General features: G+C 38.5%; 1 protein-coding gene across 1 annotated transcript in view; it reads right to left on the bottom strand.

Annotated features, from left to right (window-relative positions):
- Window positions 1–24,427, bottom strand: part of ntm (neurotrimin) — a 135,130-nt gene extending 110,703 nt beyond the window's left edge. The window contains exon 1 of the mRNA XM_058087471.2: window positions 24,187–24,427. Coding sequence (XP_057943454.2) covers window positions 24,187–24,247 — 61 coding nt within the window. The 5' untranslated portion in view covers window positions 24,248–24,427. The remainder of the gene's footprint in view (window positions 1–24,186) is intronic.
- Between the last annotated feature and the right edge of the window lie 3,297 nt (window positions 24,428–27,724).

The following is a 27,724-nucleotide window of genomic DNA, read 5'->3' as shown; positions in this document are numbered from 1 at the left end:
CTCATCCGCCGTGCAGCCTAGTAGCCACTAATGAATGATAATTCAAAATGTTTGTTGTCTGACGAAACTAAAATTTTCATAGACAAATAAACATTTGCATCTCAGCACTACGGTGCGTTCAAGGAACTGAACATTTTACTCAAAATACAGCTAAGCTTGCATACACTCCTGTTCATTCATTCATTCATTCATTTTCTACCGCTTTTTCCTCACGAGGGTCACGGGGGTCATCGCTTGACTGGTGGCCAGCCAATCACAGGACACATATAGACAAACAACCATTCACACTCACATTCATACCTATGGACAATTTGGAGTCGCTAATTAACCTAGCATGTTTTTGGAATGTGGGAGGAAACCGTAGTACCCGGAGAAAACCCATGCATGCACGGGGAGAACATGCTAACTGCACACAGAAATGGACCGAGAGTGGAACTGAACTCGGATCTCCAAGCTGTGTGGCCTGCACGCTAACCACTAGCTGTGCAGCCCCTTATAACATTCATTCATTTATTCATTTTCTACCGCTTTTTCCTCAAGAGGGTCGCAGGGGTTGCTGGAGCCTATCACAGCTGTCTTCGGGCGAGAGGCGGGGTACACCCTTGACTGGTGGCCAGCCAATCACAGGGCACATATAGACAAACAACCATTCACACTCACATTCATACCTATGGACAATTTGGAGTCGCTAATTAACCTAGCATGTTTTTGGAATGTGGGAGGAAACCGGAGTACCCGGAGAAAACCCACACATGCACAGGGAGAAACTCCACACAGAGATGGCCCGAGAGTGGAATTGAACTCGGGTCTCCTCGCTGTGTGGCCTGCACGCTAACCACTAGCCGTGCAGCCCCTTATAACATAACAAACATAAACATTTAGTGTAGTATATAAAATGTACAGTGAAATTCTTCTCTGCATTTAATCCATCCTCTTGAGGAGCACGGAGCCACCATTTATTGCATTTCTCGCATTTCCCTGTTAATTTCAACATCTATTGTATATCCGGTTTGTATGCTGTGGATGTCACACAGTTCCCTCAGCTTTCCCTTTCTTCCCACTGACATGGGACAAAAGGAACATCACATGCTGTGTCCTGCCTGAATTGCAGTGCCACCAGCCACTTGAGAGTGGGGCTTTAGAACTCTGCTAGGTTGCATTGTGCTTTTTTGTGTGCGTTCACAAGGTCATACCTGCAATGTCGGGCAGGTAAGCGCCCGATACTGATGATTGGGCTGCACAATAAATGGACACAATCCAATAATAGATGCAGCAGTTTGTGATCTCTTGATACAACTTTTTGACTTCTGATACGATACCGATACGATATCTGCCGTGTAATGTTTTTAATCTACAATGTATTGGCGGCTCGGCAGAATGTAGTGAGGCTTGAGGTGCTCATTGATGTGTTTCCACACGGCATTACTCGCCACCGACTGGGGCTGGCTTTTTTTCTGTTATAGCTAATGACTTTTTGTCTTCCGTGGGAGTTTGTCACGCTCTGTGAAAAACACTGTTGGATGTTGGAGGGAGCCGTGGTCTTGCGAAAATCCCCATGCTGTCTTTTGTGATGCTGTTTCAAACGTGCTATGTGGTTGGTCGTATTATGCTTCCCTGTTTCTGTACCACCGTGGGGAAACTTGTGCATGGCAAGTTTTTCTTTACGTTAACATTAACAAACAATACAGATATCACTTCTGTACGATACTATTTTTAATAACAAGTTAGCACACAACGGGCTGCACGGTGCCTAGCATGTTGGCCACACAGTCAGGAGATTGGGAAGACCTAGGTTCGATTTGTGGAGTTTGCATGTAGGTATGAATGTGAGTGTGAATGGTTGTTTGTCTATATGTGCCCTGTGATTGGCTGGCGACCAGTCCAGGGTGTACCCCGCCTCTCGCCCGAAGACAGCCGTTATAGGCTCCAGCACCCTCCGCGACCCTCGTGAGGATAAGCGGTAGAAAATGAATGACTTGGGAGGCATGAGATGTTGTGTTTTCTGAATGAGTTTTATGAGCTATGAGGGAGACCAGGGGTGGCCATGGCCACTCTCCGGCCACCCCCACTGCTGAGGAACATTTGGATTATGTCGTTCTGTAGTGCAGAACATTTAGTTTAGAAACTGCTGTTTCCGCTTGGAAGCATTTCATTGCGGCACACAACTTTACAAGTGGTTAGCACGTAGGCCTCACAGCTAGGAGACCCGAGTTCGATTCCAAGCTCGGCCATCTCTGTGTGAAGTTTGCACGTTCTCACCGTGCATGCGTGGGTTTTCTCTGGGTACTCCGGTTTCCTCCCACATTCCAAAAACATGCTAGGTTAATTAGCGACTCCAAATTATCCATAGTTATGAATGTGAGTGTGAATGGTTGTTTGTCTATATGTGCCCTGTGATTGGCTGGCGACCAGTCCAGGGTGTACCCTGCCCCTCGCCAGCAGAAAGCCGGGATAAGCTCCAGCAACCCACCGCGACCCTCGTGAGGATAAGCGGCATAAAATGAATGAACGTTAGAATGTTTATTTTTGCTTCTACTTTATAGAGTTGATCTACTTGGGAGGCATGAGATGTTGTGTTTAATGAGTGTGTGTAAATGAGTTTAATGAGCTATGAGCTATGGGGAGACCAGGGGTGGCCATGGCCACTCTCCGGCCACCCCAGATGCTGAGGAACATCGTTCTGTGGTGCATAACATTGGTTTAGAAACTGCTGTTTCCGCTTGGATGCATTTCACTGCGGCACACAACTTCACGTGGGAGTCGAGAGCAAGAAGAGAGCTGCCTACTTCGTCGCTGAGCTGCCAATTAAACGGTGTCTTGCATGAATTTCCAGCAGTAGTAAGTTTTCCATGATTGTTTTGGTCGGTGCTAGCTAAACTTTCTCACTATGTTGAGTTTGAGACTTAAATTTGGAAGCGTGCTTCAGCACATGAATCTGTTAATATTGGAACCTCACTGCAGCAGCACGAGTGGGGCTTGGAAATCTAGAATTGTACCATTTGATTCTCAGCCCTACTCCCAATGCTTGATGCGACCCAGACTCTACCTCCAGTGGCCACCAGTGAAACTGAGTTGGAGACCCCTGCATTATAGTGAACGGGAACTTCCTGGTGGGTAGACACCACTTACTCCGCCTCCTCTAAAACCCGATAAAAATGACAAAAATTATTTCAATATTCCACCATACATCTAACACAAAAATATGCCTTTTCAGTGTAATTTTTCACAGTGAAAATAACAAGATTAACACTTTTGGTGCCCTGAGCTCTTTAAACGTGTGTATCACCACAATAAAAAGCCATCACCAATGGAACCCTGATACTAGGATTCACCATGGCAACTGCAGTTAGAGGAAGGTTGTCTTTTCTTTCTTTACCTCACTGGAACTCAAAGTGTTAAGATGTGCTTATGGCAACCATGAAGACACTTTTAGAAAGAAATATAATTCAGTAAAAATAATATCGAATCGACATGGGAGAGAATTGCAACCCGAGTCAATGCATACGCTTGAATGCAGTAGTTTATTGATTGAACATTTAATCACATTTTCTTATTAGCCCACAGGTGAAGAAGTGTTAGAATGGCATGGAATAAAATCTCATTTTAATTTTGGTGCAATCCCACGGGTGATAAACGTGGAGGCAGCTGAAAATGAAATCTATAAATCATTATCATATATCATGTTTGTTTTAATCATATTGGACATGTAAAGTGCATGCAAACGCAAAATAAATATCAATATGTGGTTATATATTTTTTTTCTTACCAGACCCATTTTATATTAGACGAAGTTGCTTATCAAAAGTATTATGTAAATCAATCTGACATTTACTTTTTAAAATAAGGAAAACAACCTGTCATTTCAGCTCTTGTTGACAGATGATTTTGCATATTTAAGTAAGCTATCTTACATGAACTCGATGGAATTACAAAATAATCTATTTTTTCATTATGACAAACATAAAATCTTTAAAAAAAAAAAAAAAAAAACTATCATGAAACCACCAATGAAGTCACAGGGCAAAGTTTGGTCCCAGGTCGGGACCTCACTGCCTAGCTGACAATTAGCTTCTCGTAAGTAATATGCAGTAAAACTATACATGCATGTTTTGGAGTGATACAAATACCTGGGAAACTAATTGTTCAATAACTTATTTTAGGTGTAAAATAACAAATGTCAGTCTTAGCCTGGGAAGGAACCTACCCCGCTGCCGTACAAGATAAGGTACAAGGTATTTTTCATTCTCACAGGATGGATATTTTTACTTCTAAATACAGGATAATCCCATTTTTCAACTCAAGTCACAATACTCTGATTCGGAACTGCTTACGTTTTAGCAGGAGGGATGAAACACAAAAAAAGCCAGAATTTGTCCTGAAAACCTGCCATTAAGTTGGTTAGTTACCATGGTAATTGCCTCCGAGTTGAACCGAAACTGAAACCCAGAGTTTCCCTCATCTCACGGTTTTTATATACTTAAGAGTTTTCACTTAAAAAAAATGCTTTTTCTCATGTTTTAACTGTGTATTAACGAATGAATGTTGTATTTTGGTGTGTCTTCTACTATGTTTACTTGCTTTATTCAACTCCATTCTTCTGTAAAGTGTCTTTGTGTATTTTGAAAAGCGCTATACAAATAAAATGTATTAAAAATGTATTAAAACTGCTTATGATTACAGGAATAAGTTCAATTCTGTGCTAAAATGTAGCTTTCCAGCCATTTTTTTCTGTCAGACATTTACACATGGCAATTTGATGGCCATGATAGTGCCCGAAATCTTCCGTCTTTGAACGTGGTAAGATTGTTGAGCTTGCACAGCAAGGCCTCTTGCAATGTGCCGGTGCTGTCTCGCTGCGTGTTATTAAATATCCTGAGGGTTACCCGACAAAAAGGTCAAGTGTTAAACCCCAAGAAACTTCTCCCGGGCTTGTCCGTGTAGACACAGGCCGATCTGTCCCAAAATTAAAGCCTTTCATTGCTTCAAAGTGAAGGCCAATAACCGTAAGATGGCATCGGCAAGGGAAGGGCTTAAAGATGGAGGTTGTACGGTGGTATCAATTGGTGGCTGGCTCAAAAGACTTAACAGGAGGAGTGTGTTCAGCTACTTGGAGTCAAACGTTAAGAAAACAAAGAATGACTAAAATTTGTTATTTTAAACTTCAACTGTTAATTCGCTGTATGCTTCCATTTCAACGTACAATCAGACATTCCTGTCTTATCCGATAGCGACTAGAAAATCATTCTGCTTACCCATAAATGCATCACTGTTCAGGCTCCAACACACTTACAAGAACTCCCCAAACATCTGCCCACCTCCTCGGATCATCAAGCAGCATGTTCCTCCAGGTTCCCCCCCATGCGTACCATGGGGAACCGAGCTGTCTGGGCTGCTGCAGCGTGGCTTCTGGAATTACCTCGCTGTCTGGCTGAGGAGAATTGCACAGCCTGGACTCTTTTAAAGCTCACCTGAAGACATTTGTTGGAATGCTTGAATGCTTTTTTCCATTGTTGTTCACTTTTGGAGGAATTTTTGTTGTTTGTTATAATTTTTTATTTTTTTTTTATATCATGTCAGTTTGCTGTGTTGATGGTTTTAGCTGGAACACTCGAGGAGAACAAAAGATAATATTTAGTACCTTTTTTTTCCTTTATTTGGGCAAATATATGAAACTTTACAGTGCATTTCCTACATCAATCAGAATATAACTTTCCATTATTTACAATGTATTCAACTATCTGATAACAAGCCCAAAAGGAGTAGGCTGAAGCAAAAGCTTATAAATGCCTACCCCTTTTTGCAAGATATAATCATGTTCATGCCACTGTCTTGTTTTCCCCTGTTATTATTATCATTGTATTATTATTATTATTATTATTATTATTATTATTATTATTATTATTATTATTATTATTATTATTATTATTATTATTATTATTATTATTATTATTATTATCATCACCTTGTCAGATGCGTTGTGGGAAAAATGTCAAATTTAAAAGGATGCTAGGAAATAAAGCATTCGATTTAACCACAGCGGGGGTTTTTTTTTAGCCTGTTACTCGATTCAGTCGGTCTGTCTGTGACGTCATCGCGACATGACAGAAAAAGCAGTAGAAACACTTTTGTAAAGAGGCCGATGATCTAAAGTCACTCGCTGTTTGTAGCGTATGTAAAGGTCAAGTAAAAATACCACGGCAAATCTTTCCAACCATCTACTAAGGAAACATGGGATTTCACGCATGAAGACATTGAACCCTAGAGTGTTTGAAAAGGGTAGGATGGATGGCTGGACGTCAAGCTCAATTACCTAGTATTAGTACTAGCACCTAGTATTTATTTCACAGTCATATTGGTTGAATTGTTGGCTAAAAAGTTACTGAATCTATTTAAAACCTTGAATCATGACACAAATCAATCCTTTGTGAAATTGAAATGAATCGTTACAGTAGCCACGTTTACATGAGGAGTTTTTCTCTTTCCAAATGGAATTTTTCCGAATGACCTTTCCGAAAGCAATGGTATCCATGGAAAGGAATATTCCAAACGTGTGTCTACATGCGCCGCTATAATCAACCAGAATAGTCAATGGGGCATGCCCATTAAAGCGTAAACACCAACTTCTTTCACTTGTTGGAATAACTCCGTATTGCCAGTTTTTCCTTCGTCCGGTCTTGAAATTTAGTTTGAATCAAAAACAAACTTTCCTTAGCAGTCCAGTCCCGATTGCTCGCCTCCATTTTTTTTTAATCGAAGAACGTCTCGAGCTGCGTGTTACGTCATATCTCAGCATTCGCTGAAAGAACGCACCCGGGAACAGGAAAAGATAAAGTTCAATCTTGCTAATATTTTATAATTAAGCTCGGCACATGTTTTATATAGATATGTATTTTCTTTTTTTAATCAAACTGGACTTGTGAATGGCGTATAGAAGGGTTTAGATTCTGTTCCACAGATGGCGCTAATGCACACGAAAGCTGCTTGCCAACCGCCAATAAACAACAGAAGAAGAAAAACATCACGAAGTCTGACAACTTTCCATTTGAGCGGGTACAAGATACCTCAATCGGATTGGGGAAAGGAATATTCCACCCCTGGGAATCCGATTATATATTCATTCGGATTGGCACTTTTCTTTCGGAATTCTTTCCGTTTGAGCAAATAACCCGAATGGAATTGGAATATTTGGGTCCATGTATACGTGGTTAATGTTACTATGTAACATGTACAGTAGCGTATGTGTGAACCTCCCACAAAACGTGCCGCTGTTATACATACTTTAAATGGCAAATGATAAAATATGTGTATCTACAATTCCCTGTCATCGTCGGATTTTAAAAATGAAGCCACAAGTCTATTTTGGCTGCCACCCCCTACTAACATTGCTTCAAGTCTTCTCCTGGGACATTTCTCGACAGATCTGTTGGTTGCAAATGAGCTATGCCGTTACCCAAAATAAAAAAAAAAAAAGATGAATCGTGCTTTGAATTCAGCATTTGATGTCGATTTCTTTGTGCTTTTTTTACATTGTTTATTCATCCTAATTTGGCTCTGTAGGTTCCAAAATGTACTGGAAATACTATAAAGTAGACTCTCTTGATTGGCTGTCGAAGTGAGTGCTAACATAGCCAAAATAAACTTACTGCAGTGACCACGGTGTGTTCAAGGACTACAAAACGGGTCAAAAATACATGCCTCTATGTTTGTCTGTTGGTTAGTATCCGGGAGCGGAGGGTACTGATCATTTATGTTTACTGATAATTTTTTGATAGATTGGCAAAGTCGGCAAAATCGACTGCTCGATCGCCATTGACGGGTTGGCGACCAACATGCTACATGTATTATCTGGTATTTATAATTTACTACCGACTAAAAATATGCTGTTTTTTCCCCAATTTCTTTCATTCATTCATTTTCTACGGCTTATCCTCACGAGGGTCGCGGGGGTGCTGGAGCCTATCCCAGCTGTCTTCGGGCACCCTGGACCGGTCGCCAGCCAATCACAAGGCACATATAGACAAACAACCATTCACACTCACATTCATACCTATGGACAATTTGGAGTCGCCAATTAACCTAGCATGTTTTTGGAATGTGGGAGGAAACCGGAGTACCCGGAGAAAACCCACGCATGCACAGGGATAACATGCAAACTCCACACAGAGATGGCCGAGGGTGGAATTGAACCCTCGTCTCCTAGCTGTGAGGTCTGCGCGTTAACCACTCGTCCGCCGTGCCGCCCCCAATTTCTTTGCGAGAAAAATAATTAAAACTGAAAAAAATACAAAAAAGTTTTGTGAATGATGAATGCACAGTAATCCGCTCTACTGTTTTTTTTTTGTTTTTTTTGTCAGTCCATCCAAATAGTAACCATGTGGTGTTAAGACATTAACCATGGAAATGTAATTGCTTGGCAAATGTGCTCATATATACTAATTATCTACACTCCATCCATCCGTCCACCCATTTTCTCTATCGCTTATTCTCATTCAGGTCACGGGTGTGTTCGAAACCTATTCCCACACAGATGTTCCAACTGAGATTTAAATCCAGATCTCCACACTGAGGGAGATGTGGAAACTGTTTTTTTTTCAAGTAATTTTCAATGTGTTCAGACATACACAGCAATGTAACAAAATTGTGATTGCTTAGTATAACTTTTTTCCGATCTGATACGGTTATTATGTCTGGAATCTTCTGCCATTATCTGAGATTTCCGATGCATGCTGTTGTGCAGTAGCTATGTGTTGATTTGACCGTTGTTCTGCGAAGTAGGGGGGGAGTTTGATGTACCGTATTTATTGTATATATATATATATATATATATATATATATATTATATTTGCTGGCTGGGATAAGCTTGCTCTGTCTATGAGCTCCTGTTGGAAAGACCCAGTCGTTCAAAAGCCCAAGGTGCAAAGTACAGAGATGTGCAGCGGAATTGATCATCTGGTTTGACTCCAAGTAAACAAAGATCCATGAAAACAGGCCTGCGGTATCTTCAGAATCTATCTAAATCTACTTTTATAGCGACACATCACTTTTAATAACGATATGGATGTAGCCTCTGAATGCTCCACAGGGGTTTGTGTTGACATTAATGCGTTTGCAACATTGTCACACTCCAAGACCTTTACAGGCAAAGGAGGATGTTTACTTGCTGAATTGCTAATTGTTAATTCAGTGTGCTGTCTGAGTCATGTCAGTGAATATTGCCATTCATCCAGGTCATTGTATTCTCAGGGCATCCGATCGATCGTAACCGGACTGTTGGTTTGTCTTTGAAAATGTTTCATGTCATCAGTTCAAGCTCAAACTAGATAGGACAGCTCCAGTCTGAAGGGGATGGTGCAGGACCCAAAGTATTTATCCTCGGAAACTAAACACAATCATGCACAATTCCGTGACACTGAGCTGTTCTATTTAGTCGTCGATATGAACTGATGAAGCCTGCTCGGATGAGAGGCGAAACATCTTCGAAAAAAAAAAAACAACCTGAGTCCAGTTGTGATTGATTCAATAGCATGGAATGCTCCGTTTGAGGTTCTGATGGAGCTCCGCTCTTGGCTAGATGAACTGATTTGGAGCACCTGGGAAGGATGCTAACTAGAAATAAAAATCGTAATTTCCAGCATTTCTCTTGCTCTCCTCCCAACTGGCAGCTAGATGCACCATGCTGGTTTGGGTCGTCTTTTGTTTATTTAACTGATAATGCTGACAGGCATGTCCTCTTCTCAGTGGTGTTTATTATTATTATTATTTTATTTACTGTGTTGAAATAAATCATTTAAAAGATGTATGTTGTGTATGAGCCAAATGTAAATGGCCTGAGCAGAAGTACACGTTTTAAAGTAATAATTGTTACAACAAGATAACATTGCAAACCTTGTTTTTATTAGTTGTTTTGAGATACAAAAGAAACACTGGGAATCAAATTTTGTTAAGAAGTCAAAATCTTGACTTTTGAGATACAAAATTGTTATTAGAAGAGAAGGTTTTATTATCCATAATATCATTCATAAACCTTTTATTGCATTCTTGAGGAGTCACTGAAGCTACATAAAAGATTATTAAAAACAGCAAAAATCATTGTAAAACATATTAAAACAAATATTACTTTAAGGCTTTCCATAGACAAATAGAATATTTATGGTTCTTGGTTGATTTCGGTTTGAGTTCATTTCGGAACATCTGCGATAAAATAGCCAATATGTGTTCTATGCGATGCTTTGCTGGGATCCGGGATGCTCTGATCAATATTAGCCGATTTTCGTGAAAAAAATCATGTGATATATGTTTTTCAATACCGTGGCTTATATTATTGCAACCTGTTACTCTTTTGAACGCATATTGTTTTGACAAGTAGAATGCTTTACTTAAATAACCCCACCGACTAGGCGGAACTACGTTCTTAAACACAAAAAAACAGAACACGTTGCGAAATGCGGGGGAAAGTCACAGTTGATGAACTACACTGCTGACGGAGGTGTCATACAGCTTCATGTCAAAAAACTACTAATGTGCACTTAAAACAACGAGTTCACTCTGAAGGTATATGCTGTCCAAAAAATTTATATCATCCAAAATCGGAATAAGCAGGTCAGGCATTTTAAAGATCGGTGATCAAACACTACACAAAGAGAACATTCCTGGGTTATGTTTGGTGTCAAAGCAAATCCATAAAAGAAAAGAGAAAAAAGAACAACTAGATTACTTCAAATACCAAAGGATAACCTCTTGACCTCTTCTTGTAACAGCTCATAGAATCCATTCCCCATCTCGCATTGAATAATCTTTATCCTTCATAATGTTGATGGCCATGTCTCCTCATTTTCACTTCCATGGTGACGACTTTCCTTTTCTTTGAATGAAGTGTAAAAAATTAATAAGCTACGTTATTAGTTCAATTAGGTTCATTTTGTCTTCTTATTGAATTAATGTTGAGCGGGAACATGTTTCGACTGTCATCTGCAGTTTTTTTTAGAAGAGTCAACCACCCATCGGGATGTGGCGCTAATCAGATGTATTTCCTTGGACGAATTTGAATGGTCTACCCAGTTGGCCGGTGAGGTCTACCCAGTTGCTGGTGTCTGGAGGAGAGAGTCCCAGGTATATGCTCCATCATCTCAATGATCTCTATATATTTTTTTCCATTAGCTTCCTTATTTCAATTGCCTCCTTGATCCATTGTCTGTCTTTGTTGATTTCAGCCTTGATGATCTTGGCTTTGTCCCAGTGCATTTTATGGTTATTCCACAGTAATCTGATTTGGCTGATTTGAAGGTTTCTTGTTCTGCTTTTTGATTGTGGCATCTTGTGAGTCTTCCAGTTGTCTCTTTCTCGCATTCTTGTTGGTGTACTGTGGTGTTGGAAGTACAGTTGATAAGTGAAACCTGACATTGGTCGCCACTGACAGGGGCTGGCATTTTTTCTGCTACAGCCAATGACTTTCTGCCATTCTTATGCTTTGCAAATGTGTCAAACAGTGGTGGACGTTTCAGGAAGCCATGGTGTCCTTCTTCATGCACAACCTTTGTTGTGCATGGCAAGTTTTGCACTCGGCTGCAAGGTCTTTTTCAGAATTTAACAAAAAAATTAAATGCATTCTTGTGGTTTACAGGATTGCTTTGTTTCTGAGCAAAAAACATGTGTGTGTGTGTTATTCCAGCAGCACTTATGTGGTACCTCTTGAGAGAGTGTTCTCAGCCAATGAGTTGCAACCTGCTGTGACACAGACCACCGATATCCAGGGGAGCAACTAGCTATTTCCACAAGGTCAACAGTTAAATAAATAAGAAAAGCGACAACCATTGAGCAGAAAGCAGTAGAGTCCTTCAGATGTCTGTTTTCCTACCAGCCTGTCAATAACTGCATTGTCTCTTACTGAGTTTTCCAGCTGAGAATGGCAGCATGGTGGAGCCAATGACAAGTTTTAACCTCTAGAGACTGTGCACTGTTTGAAAAAGGCTTGGAGAAGTGGAAATTATCAGGAAACTTTTACTTCAGTTGAAAAAAGCAACTCTGGCAAGACTGATTTATACTGACTACTTACAGCTTGGGCTGCCAAATGATCAGACTGGTTATGCTACTTACTGTATTTGTATGTGTCTGAGTAAAATTAATGAAAATGCAGTGTGTTCAGATCTACAAAGAAAACAAGTCCATACTCAAAGATGTTCAAGGATGATGAACTGTATCTACATTGGCCACTGAGTGAAAATGCAGTGTGTTCAGATCTACAATAAAAACAAGTCCATATTCAAGGATGTTCAAGGATGATGAACTGTAGTCTACATTGGTCACTGGGTGAAAATGCAGTGTGTTCAGATCTACAAAGAAAACAAGTCCATATTCAAGGATGTTCAAGGATGATGAACTGTAGTCTACATTGGCCACTAGGTGAAAATGCAGTGTATTCAGATCTACAAAGAAAACAAGTCCATATTCAAGGATGTTCAAGGATGATGAACTGTAGTCTACATTGTCCACTGGGTGAAAATGCAGTGTGTTCAGATCTACAAAGAAAACAAGTCCATATTCAAGGATGTTCAAGGATGATGAACTATACATTAGTCACTGGGTGAAAATGCAGTGTGTTCAGATCTACAAAGAAAACAAGTCCATATTCAAGGATGTTCAAGGATGATGAACTGTAGTCTACATTGGCCACTGGGTGAAAATGCAGTGTGTTCAGATCTACAAAGAAAACAAGTCCATATTCAAGGATGTTCAAGGATGATGAACTGTAGTCTACATTGGCCACTAGGTGAAAATGCAGTGTATTCAGATCTACAAAGAAAACAAGTCCATATTCAAGGATGTTCAAGGATGATGAACTGTAGTCTACATTGTCCACTGGGTGAAAATGCAGTGTGTTCAGATCTACAAAGAAAACAAGTCCATATTCAAGGATGTTCAAGGATGATGAACTGTAGTCTACATTGTCCACTGGGTGAAAATGCAGTGTGTTCAGATCTACAAAGAAAACAAGTCCATATTCAAGGACGTTCAAGGATGATGAACTGTAGTCTACAATTGGCCACTGGGTGAAAATACAGTGTGTTTAGATCTACAAAGAAAACAAGTCCATATTCAAGGATGTTCAAGGATGATGAACTGTAGTCTACAATTGGCCACTGGGTGAAAATACAGTGTGTTTAGATCTACAAAGAAAACAAGTCCATATTCAAGGATGTTCAAGGATGATGAACTGTAGTCTACATTGGTCACTGGGTGAAAATGCAGTGTGTTCAGAACTACAAAGAAAACGAGTCCATATTCAAGGATGTTCAAGGATGATGAACTATACTCTACATTAGTCACTGGGTGAAAATGCAGTGTGTTCAGAACTACAAAGAAAACAAGTCCATATTCAAGGACGTTCAAGGATGATGAACTGTAGTCTACATTGTCCACTGGGTGAAAATGCAGTGTGTTCAGATCTACAAAGAAAACAAGTCCATATTCAAGGACGTTCAAGGATGATGAACTGTAGTCTACAATTGGCCACTGGGTGAAAATACAGTGTGTTTAGATCTACAAAGAAAACAAGTCCATATTCAAGGATGTTCAAGGATGATGAACTGTAGTCTACAATTGGCCACTGGGTGAAAATACAGTGTGTTTAGATCTACAAAGAAAACAAGTCCATATTCAAGGATGTTCAAGGATGATGAACTGTAGTCTACATTGGTCACTGGGTGAAAATGCAGTGTGTTCAGAACTACAAAGAAAACGAGTCCATATTCAAGGATGTTCAAGGATGATGAACTATACTCTACATTAGTCACTGGGTGAAAATGCAGTGTGTTCAGAACTACAAAGAAAACAAGTCCATATTCAAGGATGTTCAAGGATGATGAACTATACTCTACATTAGTCACTGGGTGAAAATGCAGTGTGTTCAGAATTACAAAGAAAACAAGTCCATATTCAAGTATGTTCAAGGATGATGAACTGTAGTCTACATTGGGGTATTTAGGGACCCATAGGAGGAGGACGTGGGGTTTTACTGCTGTGTCTGTATGTTACCTGACATGATTCCATCTGCGTCTACTCGTATCTCATCTTCCTAGTGCCTGGTCATCCCTTTTTGTTCATACTTTTTGATTCTTAGGTGCCTTAGTATTTTTTGTTTCTTGCTACTGTTTTTCCCTACATAAACCTCTCAAATATCTAACAACATCCAAAAACATGGCGGTTTTGACTTTTTCATTGCCTGGTTGGGGGTGCAAATCAGGGGATGTCAGCTGCCAGCTTGTAAAGCCCTTTGAGAGACTTTTGTGATTAAGAGGTATATAGATAAACTTGACTTGACTTGATGGTGCATTCACAGACATTGGATCATAAAATATTTGGTTTAAGACTCAATCCCTATTGGGCACCTGAAAGTCACCAACGGAAACTGATTAATGGTGCAAAAGAACATTCGCTGAGCCCTAAGGGGAGGTGAAGGCTGAAGTCTATTTATTTACTTCAGCATAGCCAAAGATAAAAATAAATACACTTTTCCATCATCTGCTTGGAGTTGTTTTATTTGTGTATGCCAAATTTCTAATCGGTATGAAACTATTTTCTCTGTCAAACAGTCAGCTTTTTAAACACAATTTACTAACCAAGGGTTAATAAAGAAACAAAACCTGCAAATGAGTCTCCAGAGCTGCATGAAAAGATGGTATAAACCCCTAATTGCAAAAGCCAGCAAACACAGACTTTAAAATAAGTTAATAGAGGCAGTGTGTGAAGTTTATTATGGGATAGAGAAGACAGGAATATATATATACTCAAAGGAATGGTGTTTGGCACATTTTGGAACCCAGCCCAAAAGCAACTTCAAGCTATTGTGAGTAGCCAGGCAAAACGGCATAAAACAGAAATGTATTTTCCTCTTTGGTCCCCATCTTGCGTCGTGCAAAATGAACCCTCCCCGCCTCCATATCTTTTTTCCTTTAACTCATCCAGCATCTTTATTTCTGCATCATTGCTTCACTGTTATTGAACGATCCAATAAACACAACTGTTAATCATTTGCTATAAAAGTAATCATACACAATGGAACCTCAGTTAACGTCCGCCCTGGTTAGCATGTTTTCTGGTTAACCCTCACCACCTCCATACCTGTTTTCCTTTAACTCATCCAGCATTTCTATTTCTGCATCATTTCTTCACTGTTATTGAACGGTCCAATAAACACAACTGATAAAAGTAATCATACACAGTGGAACCTCAGTTAACATCCGCCCCGATTAGCATGTATTTTGGTGAACCTTCCATACCTCCATACCTGTTTTCCTTTAACTCATCCAGCATCTCTATTTCTAAATCATTGCTTCACTGTTATTGAATGGTCCAATAAACACAACTGATAAAAGTAATCATACACAGTGGAACCTCGGTTAACATCCGCCCCGATTAGCATGTATTTTGGTGAACCTTCCGTACCTCCATACCTGTTTTCCTTTAACTCATCCAGCATCTCTACTTCTGCATCATTGCTTCACTGTTATTGAACGGTCCAATAAACACAACTGATAAAAGTAATCATACACAGTGGAACCTCAGTTAACATCCGCCTCGGTTAACATGTTTTTTGGTTAATATTGAAAAATTACGCCACAATTTTGCCTTGGTTTGCGTGCATTCCCCAGTTACCAATATACTCTTGTGACTAGCACTTCACCAAAAATTGAACCAGCAACTTTCAGGTTGGGAGACGACCACTACTTGAGACATGCCACCCTACAACTGCCCTTGAACAGTAAATAACTTGTAGCAGCCAGGGACTGAACAAGTCATCCATGATATTAAAGATATATTGGTTTGGTTAATCTTAATATGTTACCTGCTATGTAGAATCACTGAGGCAAAGATTGCATGAATCAAAAGGGCAACAAAGAGTGAATCTTCTTTTGTTACGTGCTCTCCTTTCAGTCAAGGCTGAAAAATGATGAATCACTACAAACACACACAGTCAAATGAATGCTTTATTTATCAGTCTATCAAGTATTCTGAGCTGCACTGGTGTCATTTTCCTTGTCAAATTGTCACAGCCTCAGCCCAACTCAAGCTCGTGCATAAAAATGCATTCCTTGATGGGATGCACCTTAGAAGATTTCCAGGTTTTACTGTTTGTACAGACTGTCTATAAACATTCAGACAGTATGCAGATTTGTTAGCATCTTGGAAAAGACAGATGACTGTGATCGTTACTGTGTACTGTCAGTCAGAGAATTGATCGCCGATTTATGAACGGCAACAGTTGTTTTAGGGTCTCTCATAATGTTTTCCATAGTCTGTTACTTAATACACCGGTGGCTTCTTTCTTCTGACGAACGTTCCAAATGATTTTCCTGGCTATGGCCAATGTTTGCGTAATGATTCTGAGTCATTCTCCATTTGCTCTCGGATTTGCTACAGTAAAGTCTCGTTATATGGATATTCTCGGGAGTCTGAAAAAATATCGATATAACCGGACTATCGATATATCCAATCCTGCGCCGAACTGCATTAAAAGTGGGCGATAAATGGGGGATCTTTGATATGGCATGTAATTTTCTCCTTGAGTTCATGGATTGCGTATCTAGCATGCTTTTGTACTCTAGTGAAGTGAAAAATAAACTTATGCATTAAATAAAAACGTCTTTACACTTTTTTAATGACTATTTCTTTTCTAAAATTCAACCAATGCAAAATCCTCACGCTTCAGCAGACAAAACCATAAACATTGTTGCAAAAAATGATTGCATTCATATACATAACACAATTTACATAACACAATTTCCTTTACTTCAAAAGATTGTTTAATACTTACCTCATATTAATTACCTGTAATCCTCTAATTACCGTCCGTCGGTGGAAAAGCCGAAATGGTGTTAGCCGAAAATCAAACAATACGCCGTACAGATTTCGCTAATGGTGGTATTGAAATCCTTAAGCAAATATAGATTCAGCTTTAAGCTGCTTTTGTATTGATATAAGCAGACCAAATTGGCTGGCGGGAGATGAAAAGGGCATCGTAGTTCCCGGATTATCGTAATAACCGGGTATCGTACTAACCGGAACTAATTATATCATAAAAGACTAGAAATTTGCCGGGAAATGAAAATAGTATCGTAATAAGCAGTACTATCGATATAACCGATATCGATATAACAAGACTTTACTGTATATGCAAAGATAGCTCTGTGATTTTCTTGCTGTTTTTACTTCTAAATGCAGTCTGCACAGGAAAAACCTATCTTGCCCACTCTGAAACTGATCTGATACAGATGTAAATACCTGAAACCAAATGTTTTCATTTGTGTCTATGGCAAAAAAAAACTCACTGTTCCAGAACTTTTGAAGTACACTGTATGACACGATCTTTGCATTCATCCTGATAAAGTCAAGATATTTTATAACTTGACTCAGTGTTTCTGCCCGCTTCCTTTTACGTCCATAACATTCATTCGTGGTTCCAACAACAAAACGGCAAGTAATATGTTTATTGGTTCTAGAATGCTGATATTTAGTTTGATTGTAAATTGTGGTTGCGGCAGAATGATGTGTTTATTTTGTGTTATTTTCAACTTTCCAACAAAATGCCATTGTCTGTCATATGTTTGTGGGCTTGTTATTTGAATGTAAAACTGAATTTTTTGCGGCATGGGTGCAGAAACAGTTTTTAAAAAGGGAGGGATTGCCCTCCATACATACCGTGAATTTTATGTAGCATTGCATCCCTAATTATTAGGTATTACGCTAACTTGCTTTGTCACCTTTAGAATTTGTTCAGATAGCTAAGCATGGACTGACCTACATGGATTGGTTTTAGCATCTTTAACGTACAAAATGTATCAAAGTCCCCCCCTCCAGAATTCGATTTTTCTGGAAAAAGATTGGACACCTCTGGGGTAGTTTGAATACGCCCTAAGTCAGCCTGACTTCATCTTAGTGAGTCTGTGACATCAGTATACAAATTTATTGCAAACTGGTACTGCATCACTAATAGCATGCCTTAGGAGAAGGAAGACCTTGTCCTGCCTGGCAGACTACAACGTTCCTGAATGTATGACACGAATTCTTAAAATGTCATAAGTTTTGTATGTGTGGTCTGATATATATATATATAAAAAAAAGCATAAGAGAAATCCTAATCGCCTATTCCCAGCTTGGTGAAGAGACAGAGGATTAAAAACACACTGAACGCTCGGGATTTGGTGTTAATGAACTACCTTCTTTGACTTGCCTAAGCCCAAATACGCTAACCCTCATGAAAACCACATAAAATACTGCATTATTAAAAAAAAACATAATATTATGACTTTGTACATCTCTATCTCTAAGATCATCAAATAAGCTAGTGGGCAGTTTGGAACTAAAAAAATGTTTTGTATGGAAGGGCTTTTTGTGTCAAAGATAAACCCAAATAAAGCAATTTCAATATCAATCACTATTTATTTTATATATTTACTTTTATTCAGAGAAACAAGCCAGCTTCAGGTCAGAGGTTAGGTAATGTTGACTCCAGCTCCTCGATCTGATATCGCTTGAAAGAGTTGCTTGAGAGATTCGAACACCATAGGGTCACTCACAGGTTTTGCCACCCCCCAAAGTGTGGCAACGTAGATTAACTCTCACAAAGTAAAATCAATTATCTGCATGGTCGAGCTTACAGGGGAGTCAGGAAAAGGACTTATTTTTTTCTTTTTTTTTTTTCTTTTATAGCAACTGCTTTTTCAATTATTTTTCAAGACCTGGGTAAATAAGATTGGCTGGATTTTGTAATCACCCTAGCCAATGTTAGAATTGATATGTATTTCTTTTTTATGAAGTGATGGTAGGGTTTTCCTTGGGATTTTTTTTTTTTTTTTTTGAAGCTGCGGTGGTGGGCTGCAAGGGAGGCGGACTGTCACAGTTATAGTGTCTTTTTGCAGGTTTCGTTGTGAAATGTTTTTTATGATATTTGATATTGATATTTGTAACTACTCCCTTCAGAGAGCAGCACAAACTGGGTCTAACAAGGACAGAAAAACGCCGCACAAATGTGCAAGAAGACAAATATCTGAGAGTGTGTAGTTTAAGACAAAGATGCCTTACAGGTCATCCGTCACCTGGCAGCTGCACTAAATAGTACCCGTCAAAAACACCAGTGTCAGTATCAACAGTGAAGCAGCGAATTCAGGATGCTGGACTTCATGCCAAGAAAAAGCCATATCTGGCCAAAACATTTTCCTAGTTGTCCCAAACTTTTAAGCGGTAGTGTATGTTGCTAGCTGTTGTATGTTAAAAGTTGAAACACCTGGAAAGCAACTGGCGGGCCGGATTTAAACGCTTGGTGGGCGCATGTGGCCCCCTGGGCCGTAGTTTGCCCACCCTTGGTCTACAATGTAGGGTGGGCAAACTACGGCCCGGGGGCCACATCCGGCCCGCCAAGTGTTTGAATACGGCCCGCCCAATCTTTCCAAAGTATTTCATTTAAACTCAACATACAACCTGGCATCATGGCCTGAGCCAACCTTTTGATGGTTTTATCAATTTCGTTTTTTGACATGGTCTGTTGTTTACAAAGTGCTCCTGAAAAATGGGACACAAGCACATAATAATAATAATTATTATTATTATTATTATTATTAGATTATTAGATTATTATAATTATTATTAGAACTATTGTGATTATTATATTTATTATATTAATGCTAATTATTATATTAATTATATATAATATTATTGTTATATTTGCATATTTTACATAATAATAATTATTATTATTTTAATTTTATTGTAATTATAATATTTTATTATTTTTAAAATATTTAAATATAAATAATAATAATAAATAATATAATAATAATAATAAAATAATAAATAATAATAACAGATTGCATGACAATTTTACAGATACAATAATACCAGGTGGACTGTTACGTGTAAAACATATAGTCTGCCCCCCCATAAATTTTGTCATATCAATGCGGCCCCCGAGTCAAAAAGTTTGCCCACCCCTGGTCTACATGATGAGCAAACAGATTACTTTTGTTATTTGATTTCATAATTAAAACGTAACAAAAAAAATGTTTATTGCAAATGTCGATCCAAAATTATCAGCTAAGCTAGCAGCAGTATTGGGTGTCCAAAATATAAATCTAAAGTCTAACTCGCTATACAGAGTCAACTATATACTAACTAATATCTAACTTTGCATCCTTGCCAGCCATGTGATTGCGTCTGTTTGTGCTTTGTGCTGCAAGGTTGTTTACGGCCTACACAGCGAGAGACATTTTTCACAGAAACTCTTGTGCCTCTTTTTACCACCAGACCCCCTAATGACCATCTGTAGCTCTGTGATAAGCAGACAACACATTCTACCCATCAACCATGATCTCAAAATCTTCAACAAAAAGCGGTCAGTTCACACCAACCCCTATCCATTAGGGCTGAACAGCTCCAGGAAAATAATCTAATGGCAGGTTTTGTTTCCCGATATTGTGATTCAGCAAAAAAATATATAATGAATGATTTTATTATAACCAACATGGTATTAAATGCGGTATGTTTAGTTTCAAACAACTGAGCTGATTGGGTAGAAAAGTTGCAAAAAAGTTAAATGACTTGAAATGAATAACATCTGCTCATTACAGAAACAAATCCAGCAAATCTGTATCCGTGCCCCCTATGGAGTTAAGTAAGTTAAGTCAAGCGTCTTTAGCAATGCAGTGAACCTTGCTAACAGCATTGTTTCCCCTGCCATTAAATTATAGGAGCATCCACCACAAGCTCCCAAGAAGGTCGAGATCATAAAAACAGCTCTATACTTATTATGATTTACAAAACAGCATGCCATTTGTCTCTACATTGCAGCACATTAACTCGTTTTTTTTTCCTCCAGTTCGCATGTGGAGGCGCGGTCGCATTAACATGTTTTAATTAGAGCTGCCAGAGCTGAATGAAGTGATTTTAAAAATAAAAAAATAAACGCTTACAGTGCTAGAGTGTTATGATGAATTGGAAAAATAACAATAATAAGGCACTGCTGTCAGTCAAGCATCTTCTATATAAAAAAAAAAGAAAAACACCTTGACCTTGAAAAAAAAACCTGTTAACATTGCATGCATTTTATGCATTACGCATATATTGACTTTTATAAATATATTCTTCTGTATTTTAACCTATGACTATAGTCAACACTGCAAGCACACACTGTTATTGAGGGTGTAACGGTATGCCATCATCACAATTCGGTACATACTTCCATTCAAACGGGACTGATTGCAACTGGCTCAAGATTACATGTTTTTTCCTACCAGTTTACATTACCTATATTTAGAATTTGGGGGGGGGGGGGAGGCAGTACTCGTGTGAAAAATATTCCATTTGTCAGACTTGAATGCTTCAGATCATCAAATAAATTTAAATGATGATTTATGATCTGAGGGAAGAACTACATTTGAAACACTTATATGCTTGGACTAGGTTAAAAAGCCATAGCATTTCAGTATGTGGAATCAAACTATGGAATGGATTGAGTAAGGACCTCAAACAATGCACAACGATGAGCCAATTCAAGAAACAATACAAGTAGTTGATGTTTGCTAAATACAAGGATGAAGAGTCTTGAACCAGTCATGATGTGCTATATAGTATATACGTATATATCACTATATTGACGGTTACTATGGTACCCATTATGTCATTGGATGGTCACCTCGTACTTCGGCATGTGACAAAAATTACAACAAGAAAAAATTATAAAATGTAATTAAAAAATCAGAAAGGCAGGAAGTGAACAAATGTAACAGTTACTGATTGTAAAAGTACCAGATGGAGGGGTAGGATTTAATAAGCTTTGCTTCTTCCTACTCCCTTTGGACATGTTCAACTGTGAACTGATGCATGTTCAAATTAAATTAAACCATTACCATAAACATGTGATAAATATGATGCAATATAAGTTATTAAACAACCAGTTTTCTGTGATCTGACGGGACACAATTTGAAAGAACATCATACCAACGGTAAAATATGGTGGTGGTAGTGTGATGGTCTGGGGTTGTTTTGCTGTTTTGTATGAATTCTGCTGTCGACCAAAAAATCCTGAAGGAGAATATTTAGCGTTACCTTTCGGTAGTGGAATTGTGGGGCACTGTGAGTGAGCGAGTGAGTGTGTGGTGTGGTGAGATGTCACTACGCCAGTAAAGTAGTTCTTCGCCTACAATAACAATAACAATGTAGGTCACATGATGTGAAAGGGGCGGTTTTCGCATTTTTTTAGAGGCTTTATAGGAGGATAATGACTTATTGTCGTCCAATGCGAGTTTCCCATGTGATGCCGCTTCTGTGCCGACACGAGAAACTTGTGCATGACACGTTTTGCACTCTGCTGTTTTGGCATTTTATTTTTCAGAAGGCTTTATAGGGGGAACACATTATGTGCATTCTTTGCTGCCTCTTTTGAGCTTTTTATATACTATATTAAAAATAAAAAATGCACAGAAAAGAGAAAGACGAGTGTCTTTTCTGTTACAGCTAATAACTTATTGTCGTCCAATGCGAGTTTCCTGTGTGTTGCCGCTTTGACTGCACTATGAGGTTGGTCATATTAAACTTCCCCGGTTCTGTGCTGACACGAGAAACTTGTGCATGACACGTTTTGCACTCTGCTGTTTTGGCATTTTATTTTTCAGAAGGCTTTATAAGGGGAACATGTTATATGCATTCTTAGCTGCCTCTTTTGAGCTTTTTATATATATTAAAAATAAAAAATGCACAGAAAAGAGAAAGACAAGTGTCTTTTCTGTTACAGCTAATAACTTATTGTCGTCCAATGCGAGTTTCCTGTGTGATGTCGCTTCGACTGCACTATGAGGTTGGTCGTATTAAACTTCCCGGGTTCTGTGCCGACACGAGAAACTTGTGCATGACACGTTTTGCACTCTGCTGTTTTGGCATTTGTTTGCATTCTTAGCTGCCTCTTTTGAGCTTTTTATATATATTAAAAATTAAAACATGCACAGAAAAGAGAAAGACAAGTGTCTTTTCTGTTACAACTAATGACTTTTTGTTGTCTCGTGGTAGTTTCCTGTGTGATGCCGCTTCGACTGCGCTATGAGGTTGGTCGTATTAAACTTCCCCGGTTCTGTGCCGACACAACAAACTTGTGCATGACATGTTTTGCACTTTGCTGCAATGTTTTTTTGGCCAATTCAACAAATTGGACGACAGCGTCATACATCCACGTCAACCCAGCACCACAAGTAGGTTACAGTCCTTTGGGAAACAACACGCCTAATGGAAACACACAACATATACATTGCCAAGAGTTATTTTACCCGGATAAATAGACTCTGGTGACAGTACAGTAATGGCGATTTTGCACCGGTGTCAGTGTGAAAGATACCCAAGCCTACAGATAAGTTAAAGAGAACACCTTCTGCCTGTAATATATGTTTACATTGGGGTTAATCTTGATACTACAGAGGATTAAACTGCATTCCTTTCAATCTTTTGTAGAGAAATCAGCCGTTCTTAGCATCGTCTTCACTCTAAAATGACAAACGTTTGCCAGCAGTGCCCATAGAAGCTCAGAAATTCTCAAGTGCAGCAAAATCCTCTAATCTAGTCTGTTCAAAGAATATATGGTTTAAGTCCAACGACCTCCACCACCAAGTCATTGTGGATTAGGAGCTAATACTTAATCAACTTTACAGAAAAGCAGGCTTTTGTGTAGAATCAATACAAAGTATACATGTTTGTGTGTGCATCACAATCCTAGGACATTTATTCAACGTCAAAAGCAAGTAAAATACTGATGAATAAGCAGCTACAGGGTGCATATGAGGAAAACATGCCTGGAGCTCTTCTGCCAAAAAAAAAAAAAAATCACAAGCGCATATATTTTCCTCCCCACCCAGATGAGAGGACACAAAACAGCCAGCCAAAGAAGCACCGTGAACTTTCATAGAAGATAAGCAGAACTGGAACCCAGCCTAATAGAAGTGGTGTAAAAATACATTCAAAGCAGCCAGTCGGACACTTGAGAGAGTCAGGCCACTAATCTCTTTAAGCTTCAGCTTAGATGGTGTGATTTGATGTCAAATGAAGGCGCAAACATCTCCCGCATACAAACTCCACTTGATTGACAGCACCATCCACCGACCAAGCACCAAGCATCCAAACTCATTCACAGAAGGATGACAAATTGTTACCTACCTTGCTCCAGCATCAGGACCGCCATCCCGACCAGTATAGTCCAGTACAATGGATTTGTCATGTTTATCGATCTGTTTGTCTTGTTATTATGTCTTCTTTGGAAAAATATCTGAAAAGTGTTTTTTTCCTCCTATCCTCTCAAATCCCACGTCCTCTCCCTCACCGGAGAGAAGCGAGAGAATCCACCAACACTACAAACTCCCTCCTTCAACTATTAGCTTATAGATAGCGGCGCTGCAAATAAGCTAGCTTTAATACATAGACGCGCCCCCGGTTTTACTTTTTAAAGTAAAACGCATATTGTCGGATATGAGGTATAACAGTATAACTTGTTGTCGTTATTTGAGCACATATACACAAACAACAGTTCTAACGTGTTGGTAATTTAGTATACGAAACATGCAAACGCCACACGGAGATTCAAACTGCTAACCGTTAAGACCACAGTGCTCAGTGTGTTCAGCAACACAATGTATTCTCTGCTGGGCTTTTATTGTGGTATTTCCTGTCCCGACGTACTGGTGCCGTTTTCTTTGTGTTTCAGTTAGCTTTGTTGGAGTCTGGGACCCGAGCGACAAGCACTTGGACTCATTGGGCAATCAGTGCATTTGGAGGTGGGTGATACTGCACATTTTGATGTCGATCTGATACCAAAGTTAATTCAAGTCATTTCAGTACCAGTGCGGTAAATAATTCACATAACGATACTATTTTTAATGATTTCAATATGATAACATTAGAATTAGTTATTGTATTTAGCTATTCAAATGATTAAAATGTAAATTAATATGACTACAAATAATGATACCAAATAGCTGGTTTCTACTATTATGGATCAGTGTGCCCTTTCAATAACAAGCATAAATCACGTGGTCTCCAATGAGAAAATGTCCTTTATATTAAAATGATGACGGGTTGTGGTTAATGGTTGCAGTTATAAAAAGCACCGCTAGAGGGATGTAAAGTACCTGTTTGGTACATATAGTAATTGTACATAAGAGTTTCTTTCCTGGATTGTGATTTAAGTATAGTTTTGGTTTAGGCCTCTTCTCTCACACTGTAAAAAAAACAGCAATAAACACTAAATACAAGCATGAAATGAAACTGTAATTAAAAAAATTAAAACATTTCCATCTCAATCATAATACCACACCGCTGCTTATGTTGCTGTTACTGTTGCTTTCAAAGGATCAGGATATGTGTACTGTAGTGTTAAAGAGTTTTGTGATTTCCAAGTGTCTGTGAACGTACCAAACTGAGTCATGGCCGTGTGTGGGAGCAGGAAGAGGAAGGATGCGTGGACAATGGCCTCTTTTGTTTTTACAATAAAGAGATTGTTGATCAACCAGTGTGTGGCTGGAATACTGCCCTGTGGCCCAATTAACCAAGGAAGGGTATCGTGCGCTGCTTCGCTTCGGTATTATTAGAGACATCCGATATTGTCCAACTCTCAATTACCGATACCGATATGTGTAACATGACATATCTCCTGTGGTGGAAGAAACACATATGTTGTATACAGCTGATATCCTTAGTTATAATACATGTTGGCATTCATGCTTCCCAGTGTCGGCAGCACTCATGCGCCCCCATACCATGACACTCTTAGGCTAGCTGAGTTATTTTGTGCAAACAGTAGTTACTTAAATGAATGTGAAAAAAGTAAGTCAATGGACGTAATTAAATGGAAAAATTCTAATTTTGAATAAGTTATTATTATTTTCTTGCATTGTGTTCTCATAATATAAGGAACACACAATGTAATGCAATGTATTGCTGCAATTACCAGTGGTCAACACCAGAGGTCAGGCAAAGCTCGCTAAATAAATCACCTCCAAACATTTTTAGCGTGTTCTTGTATTAGTTGTTTCAATTAGACCACCAGGTGACTGTAGTTGTCTAATTAGTTTATTTAATCTGTAGAAAAACAACATATAACTTCACAATATGAATTATGCAGTAAATTATAGACAAATGTGTCACGTTTTGGCATGGTTGTGTAGTGTAGCGACCCGCAGGATGCAGATATGAGGACCCAAATTCAGTTAAAAATGTATTTAATAGCTGATCGATGCAGCAAAAACGATCCGATAACGAAAGGGGCACGCACATAAACTAAATGAACATGACTGAAATGAGAAACAGGTGCGAGGGATGAATGCAAAGCAAAGGAAAACAGGAAGTGAATACAAAATAAGGGCATGAACCAGGAAGTAAGGCAGATGTCTTGTTTTGGAGAAAACAATCAAGGAATCGTCTTAAACAATGTCGAGTGTTTATGTCTATTAAAAGGAAGATTCAGTCCCCCCCACCCAATCGCAGGAAACAGACGTCAGTGATGAATACCAGCAACACACACACACATTAAAGAGTGTTTCCCATATATTTATTCAATCGTTCACAACTGAACACAAAATACGTTTTTAATGATATTTTTTATTAAGGGAGTTGAATAAAATCCAGTCCTGTGTGGAAAAAGTGATGCCCCCCCTGTTAAAACACAACTTAACTGAGATTAACTGAAATCTATCAAGTCTGGAAAAAGTTATAAAGCCATTTCTAAAGCGTTGGGACTCTAGCAAACCACAGTGAGAGCCATTATCCACAAGTGGTAAACATTCCCAGGAGTGGCAAAACAAAATTACAGCAAGAGTGCAGACTCATCCAAGTGGTCACCCAGTTATTTGTATGATAATAATAACAATAATAATAACAAATAATAAATAATAATAAATAAATAACAACAACAAATAAATAATAACAACAATAATAATAATGATGATAATAATAGTATAACAATAATAATAAATATTATTATCATTATTATATTATTATTATCACATAATAATAATACTGAATATTATTCTTATTATATTATAATAATATTATGATTATTATATATATATAACATATATTATTATATTATAGTAAAAATTATTATTATATTATGAATATTATTATTGTATTTTATTATTATTTTATTTAAGTTTTTTATTTTTTACTTCATATTTTAATAATTTAATATTATTTTATTATCATTATTATTATTATTGAGATTACACTTCGTAATGTCTCCCAAGTGGTGGTGAGACGCTGACCATTTTTCTTCATTTTTTTCCAGTTTCCCATCGTATTCATTCATCTTTGGCCAGCATTAATTGTTAAATGAAACTGGCAATTAACAAGATAAGTATATAAGACATCAATACTGAACCCCTGAAAGGTCGAAACCTCAATCTTTTTTCGACCGACCTCTATTTCTTTTATCTCAGCAGCTCGACGCCGACGTAATCTGGCTCTGTTTTGTTCTTTGCACATGGCTTCTGTGTAATCTCATTATACACTTCACAGTGCAAAATGGATTTATTGCAAGCATTTTCAGCAACAACCACAAGCATGGAAGCTTGTGCTTTTTTTTGGGGGGGGGGTCAGCTTGTTTCCCAAAGTTTGTGGCCCATAGCTGTTTGAAGACCCCCACCGCCTTACCAAGTCTAAGCCTGTTTGGAAATGTAACTTGTGTGTGTGTTTGAGGTTAATG

Source organism: Doryrhamphus excisus, linkage group LG21 (genome assembly GCF_037039965.1).
Source record: "Doryrhamphus excisus strain RoL-2023G ecotype Guam linkage group LG21, RoL_Dexc_Guam_v1.1, whole genome shotgun sequence".
Classification (NCBI taxonomy): domain Eukaryota; kingdom Metazoa; phylum Chordata; class Actinopteri; order Syngnathiformes; family Syngnathidae; genus Doryrhamphus; species Doryrhamphus excisus.
This window is presented reverse-complemented; position numbering and strand designations above follow the sequence as displayed.